This window comes from Capricornis sumatraensis, chromosome 13 (genome assembly GCF_032405125.1).
Source record: "Capricornis sumatraensis isolate serow.1 chromosome 13, serow.2, whole genome shotgun sequence".
Lineage (NCBI taxonomy): Eukaryota > Metazoa > Chordata > Mammalia > Artiodactyla > Bovidae > Capricornis > Capricornis sumatraensis.
This window is the reverse complement of record NC_091081.1, coordinates 28,538,231-28,556,722: the sequence shown is the minus strand read 5'-3', so window position 1 is coordinate 28,556,722 and position 18,492 is coordinate 28,538,231. Positions and strand designations below refer to the sequence as shown.

The window sequence follows — 18,492 nt, the reverse complement described above, 5'->3', positions numbered from 1 at the left end:
TCCCCCCACCCAGCTGTGTCCATAAGTCTGTTCTTTATGTCTCATTTTTACTCTTATCCTTGACCCTGCGGATGTTAGGACCAGATCTGAAAGAGAAGCTTGCAAGGCTGACGCCAATGGTTTTCTATGGAGGATGAATGGAAGTGGGTCTGTGAGCCAAAGCAACATGTGCCGTGAGCAGTCGTGTGGTGGCGCTGCCCTGGAGGAGCTGTTGTGAGTGATGCCCCTTTCCTTTCAGGTCACTTTCAGGAAAGACCACCTCGAGGCCTGCCTCCTTTCCCTGGGTTGTGATGTGATGGCCAGAGAACGCAGCAACTTCGAGAGCTACTCCATGTGTTACGAGCATATATTGGAGCACGTTAGACAGAAGCTCTGCCAGAAGGAGAAAGTATGTTCCCAGACAGATGAGAAATACATTGGGGAAGGTGTGGGTAGGGAGGCCCAGGAGTGACTCCACAATGCGAGAGGTGTTCTTAATGTAAGAATTGAGGGTAAATGGTACTCTCTGAATTTCTTTTCTTGTTGGCTTATTTTCTTGGGCTCTGGTCTTCTCAGCTGGGATGGTGATGGCCCCAGCAACACTGGTTGTATGCTTTGGAGGCTTCTAGTGGCGAATATAAGAGGTGAACAACAAGGCAGCTGGCCCTTTGGAAAAGATCCTCAGCTGACCTTCCCACTCAGCAAACACAGGGAACTTTGTGCTGTTCCTGGTCCAGCAAGAAGCCAGGATCCCTGAGTAAGCTGTCTTCAGGATGCACATCGTGGGTCTCACTGATGAGACCGTCTTAAAATGAGATCTTATCCCCAAGTGCAGTAGGGCAACACCTACCGTCCTGGCTCCAGCTGGAGCTTGAGGATCTCAAAACGAAGCACCAGTAACACAAATAAGAGAAGTCTGGAGGATGTTGTACTGAATAAATGTTTGAGTTCGACGGTGCCCTGCTTTTTTCTCTTCAGGAACTGGACATTATACGAAGAGGTCAAAGTCCACCTGAAGACAAGGCTGGTCAGGTAGGCCAGTTGTTACTCTAAAAGCTTTCTTCTCCATTTTTCAAATCTACAGTCTCTGCAGTGGCGAGACATGGGACATGCTGCTATCATCTTCTTGTGCCTCGTCCTGTAGAAATCCCGTCAATGACTGGTCCCCTGCAGAGACATCCCAAGAGTGTGTTTGTTCTTTTTAAGCAACAAATCTTTTTTCCCTTAGTTTTTTTGGTGACTCTTGTTATTTTTTATTTCTTTGTTTTTTGTTGTTGTTGTTATTGGTTGTGGTGGTGGTAGCGGCGGGGGGGGGGGGGAAGGGGGCGGGGGGGAGGGGTTTGTTTTCTTCTCAGGTCAGGATGCCATCTGAGGAAAAGGTGATTAGGCTAAAGTGTCAAGGGAAGGCCAGTTTGGAAATGGAAGCCAAGACAGTTGAAGTATTTTCTCCACATGAAAAGTGCTTAAGTAGCATTTCTTCTGGGTTCATTCATTTGTCAACCATTTATTGAGCACCTACTATGTGTCTGGAACTGTTCTGGGACCCTTAAACCTTCCTTAGCTTCTTCTGCCTGTACTTGCACAAGACATTCACCTTCTTCATTGGACCCAAAGCAGAATGCCAATTCAACATTGATATATAAAGAACTCTTTCTGCAGTGGCTATTTGGAATTCCTGAATTAGTTCCCATTAAGAAAAAAATATTTCTGCCACTAGGTTGCAGAACTCAGTCACAGTATGATCATGGAAATCACTGCCCTGAGAGCCCAACTCACGGATTTGGAGGAGGAGAATCTAAATCTCAAAAAGCAAATTAGAAAAGAAGTCCAAGAAGAATATGAAGCATTAGTCCGAGCTTTGTTTGTGACATGTTTGCACATCAAAGTAAGTGACCTGTGTGGGATGTCTGGACAGTCCCGTGGAGAGCCGGGTGTACCTGACTCCCACGGTGACCGTACAGAGGGATCGATAACAGAGTGGGCTTTGTGACAAGAGACTGTTGGGTCCAATAATGCTCCAGCTCTAGGCTTTCGCTGAAGAGAGTGAGTCAGTGATGGGTGGTCATTATTCTACCAAAAGAGATGCTGAATTTTAAATAATTTAGGTATATGCTGTTTTCCTCACTCTACTGCACTGTTACTATCTGATTGCTGTTGAGGCAAGGGGGAGTTCTTCTTCTCCCAAACCCCAGCAGTTTTATGTTACTCTTTTGTCTACTGAATGACCATCCAAAACAGGAGAGGGCAGTACCCTGGGCCAAGCCAAGCCCCAGTGTAGGTAGCAACAGCTACCTCCTAGAAGCTCACTGGGCAGATTCAGAATTGGTGAAACAGCTTTTGAAAATTTTACAGCCCTCAAAACTCCCACTAGCTGGGCATATACAGTGTCAGGGAACTGCTGCTGCTGCTGCTGCTGCTGCTAAGTCACTTCAGTCATGTCTGACTGTGCGACCCCATCGACGTCAGCCCACCAGGCTCCCCCATCCCTGGGATTCTCCAGTCAAGAACACTGGAGTGGGTTGCCATTTCTTTCTCCAATGCATGAAAGTGAAAAGTGAAAGTGAAGTCGCTCAGTCGTGTCCGACTCTTAGTGACCCCACAAACTGCAGCCCACCTCAGTAAAGGTCCACTCAGAAGAGGAGTGATGGGTGCACATGTACCCACAGCACTGTGGAAGCCTGTCACTGTCTTATGACTTCTGAGCAGCTGTAAGACGGAGACCCATGCCTAAAACAGGCCATCAGGGAGCCTGGTCCAGCTGCCCCACAAGTGAGAATTTCAGTACAGCCATACCTCCTCCAAGTCCCCCAAATCTGCCCCTTTCCCTGATAGCAGATGCTCCCCAGAGCCAGCCCCATGTGGGTCCTTCCATCACTCCCTCCTCCCAGGGGATTTCAGGGTGGTTCCTGGACTTGTTCCATTGAGAAGAGTTTCCACTGAGCCTCTCTGCCTTTATCTGGTTATTGCAGAGAGGATTGAACATTGCTTCTTACTGTGAAGTGTCCATAAAGTACAAGTGCTTACAAATACTAAGGGATCCAAACCAACTTGCATTGGGCGTGGCACTGCGCGAAGTGTAAGCAGACAGTGAAGCCTAGAATTTACTAAGCCATCTTTCAGGTGTGAAATTGTTTAAAATTTTCTTAGGTTCCTTTTAGCTTCTGTCAGATTCCAAGACAAGAAATTCTCTATTTCTCTCAGGCTCAACTAGTTGCACAAGCCCCTGGAGGTAGGGAACCCCTGTTTTATCCCAGGGTCCCAAGAAGGTGGTGAAGCTTATGCTGTGTGGTCACTAACCAAGCTTTCTGCTGTGTCTCCTCGGCACTAACCTCCTGTTTCCTCTCCAGGGAAGTGGTTCAGAGGTGACAGGACACCCCACAGTTACTCCTTACACAAGATGCTGGGTCTTCAAGTTGTACTAAGCAGTGAGCAAGCTGTTTCACCTTAAGCTGTTAGCCACAGCCACTCAGAATGAATGGGCTGTTTGATAATGATATTTCCGCTGGAGCCTAGAAAGGAAGGCAGCCAGCCTGATTCCTTCCTCTAATGTGTCTATTTTAACGGAGTTCTTTGTTAGTGGCTCGTGGATAGTGTCTTATCTGCTCAGATTCTGCTGAGTAAATCTCATAGCAAAAATCCCTAGGTTCAAATTCCCAAGTAACCCTTTGTGTGTGTTTCTGGTGCTGAGGGGGTTGAGGGGGAATGGGACGGTGATTTGCTTTTCCACCTGTGACATCCCATTCTTCTGCCTCCTTGGTGTCTGACAACCACAGGCTCTAAGATGTGCAGAATGAAGCCCTGCAGATTGAGGACAACACTAAAGGACTAAAGGGGCCACAAGTGACACTTTCAGACAATGCCCGATAGAGTAATTGTTCGGTTGATGATGTTTTAGTGTGAAATCATTCCTGAAAGTTGGGTTTTAGAAGGCAAAGTGACTCTTCCTCAGCTGTCCTTCCTAAACCTGAGTCTGCACTTGGCAGGAGAAGTTGGATGAGAATCAGCTTAATTTGATCCAGAAAGTGTGTGAGCTCATCGGCGAAGTAAGAACAGAAGGGACTGACAACATGAAAAGCCTAAAGAAGAAGTGGGGCTCCGCCAGGCCTGATGAAGAAATGAAAGAAAATCCAGCCAAAGTATGTGATTTCACTTAGAGTGGGGTATCAGCACTTCATCCTAGCGTCTGACCCTGCCGCTTGCTTGGGTTGCATTCCTGTTCTGTTTCCCAGAGAAAGCCTGTGTCAGGCATTTTAAAAGGGCACTGGGGCTCACTGCACAATTGTCTCATCTTCTGGAAGGCATGTTTCTGACATTTGGATTTATGTCCTTCCGGAGAAAAGTGCTGGGGGCAACCTTTTCTGAAAGTGAGCCTTCTAAGCAGGAGCAGCTGCAGGCCTTGGAGCAGGACAACTGCAGCCTGGCCGCTCTGGTGCGCAAACTGAGGAGCCTGGGCCATTGGAGGCTGGTGGTGCAGCAAGCGCACTTCCGGGGCCAGCTGAGCAGGGCTGAGAAGGTGAGCACTGGGGGAGAGAGGCCCCGCGCAGCCAGGGGGAAGGGTGGCACTGGCCTCCCTGTATGCAGCTGCCGCACTGGTGTCAGGTAGCAAGAGAGATGGACCATCTTAAAGAATCTGACAGTTGCAGATTTCCTGGGAACTGGTAATATCAGAGCCTGCGGAGGAATAGGAAAGAGCCAGAAGCAAATGGCAAAGAAGCAAATGAGAGGACAGATCAGAGAGTTTAGCACAAGGAAAGGGAAAAGATGGAGTTGGCAAACTTTGTCAAAGCACTGCAAATCTTTGGCTTTCAAACATGATTATCGGTGGGAAATGCGCGAACAGTAAGTTGAAAGTCTGTTTTAAGGAAAATTGAAACCAAAGCACATATCAATAGTGGTTTGGAAACTTTGACTGTTTCCGAAAGATTTTATTTATGCTGATCTGTCACACTGTTCTTAACTGAAATTAAGGAGGCAGTGGCCAGCGGGAGCTCTATGCTTCCAGAAATTTCAAAGAATGATGGATGATGGTTCAGAGACTGCTTATGAAACTGAAAATGTGGAAAAGAAACTCATATCCTACCTTACCGTGTTTGGGATGTTCACAGGAAGCTGTGCAAACGAAAAAAGAGTGTTTGAACATCAAGCTAATGGCAGAACGAGAAGTGGCTTTATTTCGTCAACAGCTATTGGCTCTAAGGCAGGCCCTGGCTAGGGCTCAGGCGGACAATGTGAAGATGTGCAGGCAGCAGGAGAATCAGGTATCTGAGCTCAGAAGCCCTCCTCCTCCCTCTCTCTGAACACGTTCTGGCCAGGAGACACGGCACTGAGCTAGCTGCCCGTGGCAGTCACCAGAGTGCCGCAGTGTGAAGCTGAGCAGACGGCACTGCTGGAGAAAGACGGCCTGGACCCCAGCTTCCCTTCTCCCTCCTTTGCAGCCCAGAGACCAGGGGCAGTGGCCAAAAGGCTTTTGTTGTTATTCATATTTGGCTAAAAATGGTGAAATACTGCTCATATCTAAGATTGATCTCTCTCTCTGTTTTTCTCTGAGTATTTTTTTTACCCAGAGAGCATCTAGGGGTCTGAGTCTCTGCCTCTAACACCTTCCTTTCATGCTCCAAGCATGTTTTCTATGAGTGTGGTCCAGCCATCAGCATTATGCCCCAAGCAGAGAGTCTTGGTTCCTTTCCTGGTGACCCACACTAAATCTTAATTTCAGAAGTTACTGTTGCTCTAAAGAACTGGCACCAAAATAAAGGCTTTAAAAAATCTATGCTCTTAATAACTGTGCCAACCCTCTGAGCATAAATGAAACAGAGACCTTAGGTTTAGAGAGACAAGAGCTGAGTTTAAATAACAGCCTAGGAAACAGCCTGGGCATATTTTAAGACATAAAATATAATCTGTTCCTTTTGGACCCTAGTTCCTTCATTATGGTGTGCCAGTGTGTCATGATATATAATTATGTGAGGTCACCCTACAAATATTAATCTTCATTATTAATATAATATTGTAAGTAAGGATCGACCTTCTGGTAACTGTTGATTAGAAAAATTTCAGAACAGAACCAAATTATTACTGCTCTTTTTAAACCATCTGCAACCTGGCTTTTCCCAGGTTTTTTTAGAAGTCACAACAGAGGCAAGATTAGTGCCTCCCTTGCCCACTCTCTGTACGTATTGCATCACCACGTTCTCCCCAGGTCCAGCCCTTCCATTGCTACCACGTGATAAAGGTGTAGTGACATGCAGATGCAGTCTGTAGTAGGAATGACTGCTGGGTCTTGCTGCTGGTTGGCACAAGACAGAACAGAATGGCTGGGAGGTGGTACCTGAACCCAGGAACACGTCACACAATTCTGCCCCTGGGTTTTAATTGAGGGGACAGTTGTGTTGGCCAATGTTTCATTCCCTCTGCTGAGAAAGACCGTGTGCCTTTCTCATTTCCTTTGGCTGTTTCCTCCGCAGGCACAATTGCTGCAAGAGCTAGAACACCGAGTGACCCAGGAAGCTCTCCACAGGCAGCAGCTGGGTCTAATGAAAGCCTCCAGCATGGAGAAGCTCTTAAAGGATGTGGAGCAAAAGGAACAGCACCTGCAGCTCCTTACTGAAGATGCCAAGAGGGCTTCTAAACTGGGCCAGCTGCAGCAGAAGAAAATTCAGAGAGAACTCCGACAGGTAACCCCAGTGAGAGGTAGCAAGTCAGGGCGCACCAGCCAGAGTGGTTTCCTTCTTGTCACGCTCTCCACACCTCTCTCGCCTCCACAGTGGTTTTTCTTACCTTGGTCACTCCCAGGAACAGCAGGGAAATGGAAATGTCTATACCTGGGTGATTGTTCAGGCTGCTTGTGAGCAAAGATGATGACTTGAGTGCCATGAGGCCCAGAATCTTGGCATCTTTGTCATCCACTTGGAAAGCATATTTCCACATGGCTCTAATCTTTGAGCTCGGAGGGATCTTTTAGAAAATCCTGACAAGTAATCTGGAAAAACAGCAAGTATTATTGTAAGGGAATTTTATTCATGGTGTTTCTGGAATTGTAGAAATAAAAAGGAAAGGCTGAAGTGGTTTCCAGACCCAGTATGTTCTTCTTCGATATACCCCACAGCGAAAAAAGGAAATAATGTACATGTGGGCTAATGTAAGTTCCAACAAAGGAGACCACAGGATGAAATTCAGCACAAAAGGAAAAATTAAAAAACCAAAACAGCACTTTCTGGGGCAGGTGTTTCACACATATTCATTGAATAAATAAGTCAATTAATTCCCCAGATATATTAGCAAACAGAAATCAAAAGGTTAAATGTTTGACTGTTTTAAGTGCTCAAGGAAGTCAGGGGAATTTTACAAAATAAATGACCAAAACCTGTATCCTCTCACAGTTCAGGAGGCCAGAGTCTGAAAGCAAGGTGTGGGTCCCTCCAGGTGGCTTGGGCAGAACCTGCTCCCTGGCGCCCCGGCTGCTGGCGCTGACGGCAGTCCCCGGTGTCCCTCCGCACGCAGCTGCAGCTTTCCGTCCGGCCTTCTTCCCTGAATCTCTCTGTGTGTGCGTCTGTGCTTGCTCCACTGTTTATAAGGTCATCAGCATTCAATCTACGGCCCTCCCTTTAATCCAGTATGACTTCATCTTAACTTAATCACGTCTACAAAAACTATTTTCAAATAAGGTAGCATTTTGAGGTTCCAGGTGTCCATGACTTTGAGAGACACTATTCAACCTGTTACACTGTTACTTTTTCATAATTAAAAACAATTAGGAGATGATAAAAAATAAATTTAAAAAGAAAAAAATGCCTGTGATCTCTGTAGACGAGTCACTTTAGACATAGAGACTCTCTGGCCAGGGGACTCTGGGTCAGGGTTGCAAGGGGAGAGCAAACATGAAGTTGTCTTCTGGATGTGGGCCTTGTGTTAGGCCTGGAGATGGTGCTCGGTGCATTCCCTGCAGATGATTAGTTGAACTTAGAGGTCTGGGAGAGAGATCAAGTCTTTGCTTGAAGCCATCAGGGGTCCCACAGGCACTGGGGCTTGGCCTACAAAGTCCTCTGTGAACTGGTTCCTCTCCCCTCCCCGCTTCTCCTCTGACAAAACATAACTTTTGTGAGTAAACTTCTATTATAAGAGGATAAAGTGTTCCAAGGGCTGCCTCTGTTCCTCGCTGATTAAGTTCTTGGCCTTCCTGGTGCTCCTGATTTCCATAAGGCTCAGTTCAGCCTGACCAGGAATTTTTTGAAAACTTATATTCCTGGGATAGCTTTGGACCCACACTCTCCCTGGCAATCCCCCTACCCGACCCTTCACAGTGAACTGATGGAGCAGTTCTGCTTCCCAAAAGCATTTCTGCTTCCCACGCACTTTTCCACTCAGGTGAGAAGCCGGCTTGCCCGTGAGCGTAGTGTGAAGCTGGATGCTTTCCAGTGGGTAGAAGAGCTACAAAGTCAGCTTAATGATGCTGAGCAATCCTCCACCCAAAGAAACTCACCTGGCGGTAAGGATACCCTCTCTCTGGGTAGAATAAGCTCCCAGGGTCTTGGGTGGGGATTGAAGGAGGGTACTGGGGACTAATGATAACATTCCAGTGGCTATGAAGGGAGGGCTTCATATTTGTTGAATGAATGAGTGAACCTTTATTCTCATTTGCAGTTAGAACTTTCTATTTTAGTTTACCTTGGAGTATTGATATATTAAAAGGTTTCAATCATAAAAACTAGTTCAAGTTGAAATATGTCACCAAAAGAAGACTGAGCGCATCACTAGATTCTGAAGCAAGCTAACACCTTAGGAGAGTAGAGGAATAGAACTTGCCACCCTAATGTGTCTCTTTGGCTAAAGTTTTAAGCTGATTATTTTTAAGAAAAAGCAGGCATGGGAAGGGAGTTACCCATTTGTGAGAAATGTTTACAGTTTTAAGAGCATCTCTTTCTTCAGTACAAGGAAGAGATGGATGACCAAATCTCTAGCAATTTATCTGTGGAAAAGACAAATCTGTGTAACAGTGTTACCCTCATTTACTGTGCTTTTCCTGGCAACCTCTCATAACTGACTTTCCCCCATCCTTAACATCTTCTTCTGTCTTTAGCTGAGGATGGCATTTAAGTTGAGTGCTTCAGGAATGCTGCCAGTTACTCAGTTTTCCTAGGTCTCGCCCATGTGTTTGTTGTTGTTCAGTCACTAAGTCATGTCTGACTTTCTGTTATCCCGTGGACGGTAGCCTGGCAGGCTCCTCTGTCCTCCACTGTCTCCTGGAGTTTGCTCAAATTCATGTCCATTGAGTTGGTGATGCTATCTAACCATCTTATCCTCTGCTGCCCCCTTCTCATTTTGCCTTCAATCTTTCAGAGTCTTTTCCAGTGAGTCAGCTCTTCACATCAGATGGCCAATATATTGAAGCTTCTGCTTCAGCAATAGTCCATTCAGTGAATATTCAGGGTTCATTTCCTTTAGGACCGACTGGTTAGCTCTCCTGCAGTCTAAGGGACTCTCAAGAGTTGTCCAGCACCACAAATGGAAAGCATCAGTTCTTTAGCCTCAGCCTCCTTTATGGTCCAACTCTCAAATCCATATATGACTACTGGAAAAACCATAGCTTTCACTAGACAAGACCTTTGTTGGCAAAGTGATGTCTCTCCTTTTTAATATGCTGTCTAGGTTTGTCATAACTTTTCTTCCAAGGAGAAAATGTCATTTAATTTCATGGCCGCAGTCAACCATCTGCAGTGATTTTGCAGTCCAAGAAAATAAAATCTGTCACTGCTTCCACTTTTTCCCCTTCTATTTGCCATGAAGTGATGGGTCTGGTTGCCATGATTTTAGTTTTCTGAATGTTGAGTTTTAAGCCAACTTTTCCACTCTCCTCTTTAACCCTCATCAAGAAGCTCTTCAGATCCTCTTCACTTTCTGCCATTAGAGTGGTATCACCTGCATATCTGAGGTTGATATTTCTCCCAGCAATCTTGATTCCAGCTTGTGCTTCTTCCAGCCCAGCATTTCTCATGATGTACTCTGCATATAAGTTAATTAAGCAGGGTGACAACATACAGCCTTGTAGTTGTTGCTAAGTCACTTCAGTCGTGTCCGACTCTGTGTGACCCTATAGATGGCAGCCCACCAGGCTCCCCCGTCCCTGGGATCCTCCAGGCAAGAACACTGGAGTGGGTTGCCATCACCTTCTCTGACAACCGTGTAGTACTCCTTCCCAATTTTGAACCAGTCTGCTGTTCCATGACCAGTCCTAACTGTTGCTTCTTGACCTGCATGGAGGTTTCTCAGGAGACAGGAAAGGTCTCTAAGAATTTTTCCACTGTTTGTTGTAATCCACACAGTCAAAGTCTTTAGTGTAGTCAGCAAAGCAGAAATAGATGTTTTCTGGAACTTCCTTGCTTTCTCCATAATCCAACAAATGTTGGCAAATTAAGCTGTTGTGTGATTTTCTCTTGTTAATCTCATATCAGTTGAATTCTTAGACCAGCCAAAAGAAGAACCTAGAAGGGTAAAGAAAAATTTCTTCCTTCCTGACAGGATACTAGCGACCACGTTTCTCAGATGTTATTCATAAAGCACATTATGATTCTTGGGTCCTAGGGGCTTGAGGAGTCCTATGGAAATGACAATCAAAACAGCACTCTGGACAACACAGTCAGTGAGCAGCAATGGAACGGAGGCCAGAACCTGGGATGTCTCTAAACTAGCTTCCTCTCATGTAAGATGAGGACTAAGTAAATCCCAAGTTCCCTTTTAGGTCTATCAAAGATATCAATAGCCACAATCAGCCTATTGTTAAGGTCAGTTAGGCCTTTCCTTTCTGTTCCATAGCACAGCCTGGTGGTTGACAGTATGGACTTTGAAATAAGACAGCCAAAGTTCAAATCCTGTCTCTGTCACTGCTAGCTGTGTGACCCTGGACAGGTTAATTTACCTCACTATAAAATACCTACCTCAAAGATGAATCCTGAGGACTCTATGAAACAGTGTGTGTCTGCCACAGAGTGTAGTAACACTAGGTCATTGTGCAAATGTTTGTTATTATACTTTCATACATGTGTGTCCTCCTTTAGCTGTGTTTTCTTTTGGCCACTTAACAGTGGTGTGAGTGATGTGAGGAAACACAGTCAGAAGCAGAAAGATCATTTTTAAAGGTCAAGATAGTTTAGGTTTTCTAGGGAAAAGGCTCGACTTGTGACTTCCGTGGTGGCTCAGACGGTAAAGCGTCTGCCTACAATGAGGGAGGCTTGGGTTCAATCCCTGGGTCGGGAAGATCTTCTGGAGAAGGAAATGGCAACCCACTCCAGTACTCTTGCCTGGAAAATCCCATTGACGGAGGAGCCTGGTAGGCTACAGTCCATGGGGTCACAAAGAGTTGGACACGACTGAGCAACTTCACTCACCTCCTCCCTGCCCATTCTTGTGGCCTGGGCCCTAACAGTGGGACTGGTGTCCCCCACCCAAGCCCAGATGCAAAGAGTGTCAAGAGCACCCAAGGGCCCTATTTTGACCATTCACCCTGAGTGATTCTGTACCTCCCACTATCCTCTACAGACTCCCTGGGGTTTTCTGTTTCTCCCTTTCCCCTCTGCCTCCAGCCTAGCCAAACATCTTTTAAATCCTTCTCTGAGTTAACATGTCCAATCAAACTGCCATCTGTGTCCTCTAAGACCTGCGCATTTACAAAGGAGGGCAAGAGTCAGGCAGGAGGCACATGGGCAGAACCCTAATTACCAGGATAGGAGTGCTGCAGGAATGAAAGAGAAGCCTCTTTTTCAGGAAGCAAAGGTAGAAGTTACTCCCAGGTCTCAGCCCCCATCTGCCCCCTTCTGCAGTGATGGGAGGGGGTTTGCTCAGGAATTTCTACATGTTGTCTGTTGAATAAGAAATGCACAACCTAAAAGTTGTGATTAAGTTTTATTTGAAGAGCTTACTAGAGTTTTTGCTGAAAAAAAATCATGTAGTTGAACATCATAAGATTACTGCTAATCACAAAAAAACAAGTTAATGACTTTAGTGTTTCTCTATGTGCAGGAAGATGCAAGAATCTTATGAATAACTGAGTGGTCTTTCATTGTATGTATACACATATATGCCACGTTATCCACTCATCTGTTGATGAGCACTTAGATTGCCTTCATGTCTTGGCTGTTGTAAATACTGCTGCTATGCTATCTTTTCAAATTATAGTTTTCTCTGTGTATATGCCCAGGAGTGGAATTGCTGGATCATATGGCAACTATTTTTAGCTTTTCAAGGATCCTCCGTACTGTTTCCCATAGTGTCTGTACCAATTTACATTCCCATCAATAGTGTAGGAGGGTTCCCTTTTCTCCATACCCTCTCCAGCATTTATTATTTGTAGACTTTTTGATGGTGGCCATTCTGACTAGTATAATACCTCAGTGTAATTTTGATTTATATTTCTCTAATAATTAGCAGTGTTGAGTATCTTTTCATGTATTTGTTGGTCATCTGTGTGTCTTCTTTGGAGAAATGTCTATTTAGGTCTTCTGCCCATTTTTTTATTGGTTAGGTTTTTTGTCATTGAGTGTATGAGCTGTTTATATATTTTGGAAATTAAGCCCTTCCTTGTCAATCATATCATCTGCAAATATTTTCTCTCAGTTTGTAGGTTGTCTGTTTTATGGTTTATTTTGCTATGCAAAAACTTAAAGTTTGATTAGGTTCTATTCGTTTATTTTTATTTCTATTGCCTGGGAAGACTGACCTAAGAAAACATTGCTACAATTTCAGAGAATGTTTGACTATGTTCTCTTCTGGGAATTTTATGGTGTCATGCCTTATGTTTAAAGCTTTAAGCGATTTTATTTTTGTGTATGGTGTGAGGGAATGTTCTAACAACTTCGTTGATTTACATGTAGTTGTCCAGCTCTCCCACCACCACTTGCTGAAAAGACTCTCTTTTCTCCAAAGTATATATATTCTTGCCTCCTTTGTCAAAGATTAACTGATCATGGATGCGTGAGCCTATTTCTGGGCTCTCTATTCTGTTCCACTGATTCATGCAGGCTTGATCAAGGTTTGTTTCTTGAGGACTGATTTCTCTCTGCATCTCTGAGCCCTGAGCATGCTGGGAGCAGACAGGAAGTAGAGCCCCTTGGGAAGCAAGATGTCTGTCATCTCTGTAGCTTCCATCCTCTGTCCAAGCTTACATGGCAGGAGTGGGGAATGGAGAGGGGACTGGGCTGACTCAGGTCATGTGACCAATTTTGAACAAATCACTGAAGCCAGAGACTGAGATGCCTGGTGAGCTTAGGCCCAGCTCACATGGAGCTGAGGGGAAGGTCAGCTCACTCTCTCCTCTTCACAGCAACTAGTTTACCTTATTTATTCTTAATTGAAGTATTATTGATTTACAGTATCATATTAGCTTCAGATATACAACATAATGATTCAGTATTTTTATAGATTATACTTTTAAAAAAGTTGTTATAATACAGCAACTATTTTAAATCTTCATGGTCTCTGCAGACACTGTCCTCCTCCCCTATCAGATGGGAACACCCTCTACTTGTCCTCAGCCTACCTAAACCTAAACTCAGCTGCTTCTCCTTCCTTCCTGTTAAAATGGAAAAGGTGTTCCTTTTCCTCCCTGGGACAATCACTGTGATCAGCGTCCCATGGGCTTCTGTCTCAGGGGCCTTGAGCTAATCTTTGTCTACTTCCTGTCTATACATTCATATTTCCCCCCCATCTATCCTGATCTTGCAATGAACAATGACTTGTTGAGCATGTATGTGCCATCAGCATAAAACCCACCATAAAATCTGATCAGTTGTTTGAGCCAGAAATCTGAAAGCTATTCTTCCTTACCCTGCATACCCAACTAATTACCAAGTCCTATTAATGTGAATATCTCAGTCTGTCTACTTCTATTCACAGGTCCAAGTAACCCATCATCTCTTTCACTTGGTCATAGACACTCAGGCAAAAGACACTATCCATGTTTTGACATCTTCACTCAAAACTGATGAAGCTGAATCAGATACCCATTTTAAGCTCTAAAATGTTATGAATTAAACCTAGACCTGTACATTGCAACCAGAGATATATTTTTAACATTTTTCACATTACAGGCCGTATATCCCAAGCTCACAACCCCCTAAGTTCTGCTTCCACATCATCCAGATATACCCAGCAACACCTTTTAAAGACCCAACTCATGGGCAGCAAAATAACAAGGATTCAAAGGCCAAAGACTGTAAGTAATGATAAATTTGATTATATGAAACAAAAATGTAAATATGAAATCATCGATTTAGGGTTACTTCAAACTTACATTAAAAATTGTGTATCAAGATCTTATCTCAATGGTTGGATCTTAGAAAATAATATTCTGGGTTTCTCACTAAGGGAATTTGTCCATGAATTATTGCTGAATCAACATGTTCCTGCAGGAAGGAGGGTCTAGGGTTTCCTATTCTGCCATCTTGATGGCATCACTCCTCAATAATAAAATTCTAATGTTGAAACAAGCCCCAAAGCACTTACTCAATTACAATTCAGTAAATGGGTGTAAGTCAGTACAACACCTGGACATGTTCTCTCAATTTTTTTTTTTCAATCATCTACAGTAATTAACTAGCAGTGCCACAGCCTTTGTGTTCCCTGGCAGAGCAGAAATAATTTCAGAAGTCAGCCTTAAAACATGTGAGAAATGCTTGGAATACAGATTAGGTTGAAGTATAGCACATATTTGAAGAATTTAACTGTTTTACCTCTTAGTTTATTGTAGTTTATTCTAAGACACCATTTGAATCCCCTTTCACCACCTTCTCTATGCTATTTTAATAAGTATTACACTCTTTGCTCCACTGTTTTTCAGAATCCCTTCCAGAGAGGTATATATATCTAATCAACACTTAAGAATGCCTCTCCTCTTACCCTGAGAAAAGTTAAGAGGAAAAAATACAATCATTCTGTCAGAAAACATGCCATCCTAAGGCCTCTCTTGAAGCCAATGGTCTAGTTATTGGACCAAAAGTTTGTTGCAGTTAAAGGGAGACACACACAGAGGGAAGAAGCAGGTCAGGAACATACCCAACTGAGAACCTTGACCAAGTAGGGCTACATCATCAATGCCTACCTTTTGCTTGACCCACCAATCTCTGTGCAATCATCTTTCACCAAAACGTGACATTCTACCATGTCTATTTGCTTCTGCAAAAGCCCTTTCCAAAAGGAAGCGATGTCCTGTTGACCTGTATGGGACCACAACGGCTTTCAAGCTTTACTCTATCCCCACTTCACTCCCCAAAGCAAACGTTCCTCATGGGGCAGGTTGCTGATCACAACACTTATGGCTGAGAAACCTGCTAAGGAGCTAAGTACATTAGCGGAGATGCACTAGGTTTCAGATTTAGAAGGGTTATGGTCTAAGACCAATTGTTGGCTACATTATCAAATAAATAAACTAATAAATAAGGAAGTGTCTTATGGGCCCATTGGCTTGTGTAGAGTGGAGACCACAGGCAAAAAGCCTGAGGTCCAGAAAAGTCACGGAATCATCTGGCACCTCTTCAAATCTAAGGTCTGACTTCTTAAACAAGGTCTATGAGACAAGTCAGATAAACACAGACTGGGAGGAATTTATAGAGGGCTGAAATATAAGACCACCACTGATTTTCTTTCAAAAGTAGCACTGCACTAACATAAATGATAAAACATTAAGGAATTTATTGATTTCTCCAAATATGAGATATCTTTCCTTCCTTAGCTGGACATGGCTTTGCATTAATGGATTCATCCCTGACTAGTTCCCTTTATAAACAAGAGGCAAAATATGTATGACAAGGCACACTAAATGGTCTAACCAAGACTGAACCAATGATCTTGGTCTCATTAGTAACAGTGACTTGTAATGATGCTATAATAATTATTCATCATCTTTTAAAAAGGCTCTAATACCTACTTAATAATTATTTTGCAGGTACCTATTAAACACAAAAGAACGGACTGTATCTTCCTACCCAATGTGGCAGATACTGTTCAACTTCCAGCTTTTCAAGTTCAAACAGCTCCATCCAGAACCCCATTTAGACCTGATTGGTAATCATATAGCCTTTTCCCAAGTTTTATTTCTGTGAGCATTTGAATGAATAAAAATGATTCTAAATTCCATTAAGCCTTTTATCTAAATTTTAGCATATGTGAAGATGGTATGGAAGGACTGAGATGATTATATGTTGAATGTCCCAAGTGAAGTAGGATTTGACCCTAAATTTTAACAGTTGATTTGCATTTCTACATCCTAAGCCTTGCCTAGGTCAACCAAGCAGCCTCTTAATATGGGTTCTAGTTACTGATTAGGTCGGAGGACCAAGAGAGAGGGCATTGCTGGCCAGACATATTTATTAACAAGTGAAAAACCAGGTCAGAGACAAATCTAAGTAAATTTCAAAGCACTTATTTCTATTTGTTTCACTTAAGAGCACCATTCTCTCAAGTCTTTTTATTCTTCCTACAAACAGCAAAACCCTCTCCAGATTTTTATAAAGTCCTAATCCTAGTCTTTTTGTTGAGACAGGAAAATTTATCTCGGGTAAAGGAATAAACATCAATAAATAGATAAATGGAACAGAAGAGACCAGAGAAACATATTAACTATCTAAATGCACACGCAAATTTATTTCTGAAACAAAAAACACAAGGAAGGTTGATGACTGAGATCAAAACGAAAAAATCAGCCATGACCAGGTAAGATACCACTGAAGTTTCTCAGGTCCAAATTCACTCTTCATTGTCTTCTATCAAGTAATGAATCTGGACCCTGCAAACATGTCTTCTTTACCACCAGGCAGGATGTTAAGCTCTGTCAGTAGAGGGTGCTGGAGGAAGAAGGGTTTCTCTTGGGTTCTGGGCTCCTCACCTAGGCAGGCACCTGCCGCTTTTGCAGTGCTGACCTCCAGTGGTGCATGCAGTTTCCTGGTGGAGTGCCGTTGGCATAGCACCTCCTGTGAAGGGGCTCCCCCTGGCCCCCTGCCCCACTACCCCACCCTTCACAGCTTCAGTGAACTCCTCTGCCATTCAGCCTTGGCCACACCTTCTCCAATGAAGTGTGGATATAAGCTCAGGAGGGGAGTGATGCACAAGGGTAGTGATGATATAACAAGTGGTAATAGTAAGTGGAAGGACAAAGAAAACACTCTGATATCTGCTGGTAGGAAATGGAAGGCAATCTCAGAGTGTTAAAATTTTCAAAGTGGAACCCTGGGCGCAGGTGTGCACTTCTGTTTGCTCTAGAGAAACATTCACACATATAAGCAAAGTGGCAGGTACCAAGATATTCTTTTAGAAAACAAAAAAATCTACAAATTACAGCCTAATTGTTCTTCAGTAGGTAGATACTTACTATAGTCATAACTACATATACCAACAGAGAATTTAAGAATTTGGTATCGCTAATAAGTGAAAAAAAAGTTGCAGGATAATAATAAAAATCCATATCATGTATTAAGGGTATATTTAGTTGTGTGTATATAAATGCTGTGGGGGAGAGTTTACCACCAAACCAGTTCTAGTAATTATCTCTGGAAAGTGGAGAAAGACAAAGACGGGGAAGGGGCTGGGATTATCAAAGCACTTTACCTGTTTAAGAAGAAAAAAAAATATGTATTTGTTACTTAAATAATTAAAAATGAAGACTTTAAAAGTCCTATTTTGAACTTTTACTTCTGGCCAAGATGAAATAAGAGACTGGATATACCCTGAAACAAATGAAAAACTAGGCAAAACACATTAAGCAGTGGTTTTCAACACACTGGACTTCAGCCAGAGAACAGTGATCCTTGAAAAAAAAGGAAACCACCAACCCAGCTTACTGCCTTGAATTTCTAAGTCATGATGCAGGAAGGCAACACCTAGGCAGAAGTCGGTGGGCTTCCCTGAGTTGAGGAGATGGAGCTGAGAGTTAAGGGAGATGAAACCAGATAGAGTTCCCAGGGCAGAGGACCAGGGAGGGGAGAACTACACAAAGGAGACCTCCAGGGACCTGCAGAAGGTAACCCTCAGGTATTCAACAATGTATTGGTCAGGACACGTACACGAGGAAACCATCCAAGGCTGAGGAAAGGTTTAGAGGAAACAGTACTTGGAATGCACACAAGGCTAGGAATAGAGGCTGTTTCCACTAACCCAGACCAGAAAGCTTCTTAATCCAGGGAGCATTGGGTAGATAATTAGCCCGTGCAGAACTGGGGAACAATTAATCCTAGAACAAATGTTCTGCTCTCTTAACAAAGCTTAAAAAGCAAGATCTGAAAGGAGCCAACTGCTATCATGGAATTTAACTATGTCCCAGGACAAAAATAACCAGCACCCAACAAGTTAAAATTTACATCTGGTATGCAATAAGAAAGTACCAAGCATACAAAGAAACAGGAAAGTTACGACTTATAGTGAGAAAAAAATCAATAGAAACTGACCCAGATGTTAAAAACTGTTACATGTTCAAAATGTAAAGCTGGAATATGTGGAAATATGAAAACATCCAAACTGAACTTTAAAAATGTA

At 43.5% G+C, this 18,492-nt stretch overlaps 1 protein-coding gene across 1 annotated transcript in view; it reads left to right on the top strand.

Moving 5' to 3' along the window:
* Positions 1-16,033, top strand: part of LOC138089542 (coiled-coil domain-containing protein 162-like) — a 78,879-nt gene extending 62,846 nt beyond the window's left edge. Inside the window, exons 14-23 of the mRNA XM_068984941.1 lie at positions 239-388; positions 958-1,011; positions 1,697-1,864; positions 3,963-4,115; positions 4,361-4,492; positions 5,085-5,237; positions 6,444-6,653; positions 8,344-8,464; positions 14,058-14,182; positions 15,911-16,033. Coding sequence (XP_068841042.1) covers positions 239-388; positions 958-1,011; positions 1,697-1,864; positions 3,963-4,115; positions 4,361-4,492; positions 5,085-5,237; positions 6,444-6,653; positions 8,344-8,464; positions 14,058-14,182; positions 15,911-16,033 — 1,389 coding nt within the window. The remainder of the gene's footprint in view (positions 1-238; positions 389-957; positions 1,012-1,696; positions 1,865-3,962; positions 4,116-4,360; positions 4,493-5,084; positions 5,238-6,443; positions 6,654-8,343; positions 8,465-14,057; positions 14,183-15,910) is intronic.
* Positions 16,034-18,492: the final 2,459 nt, after the last annotated feature.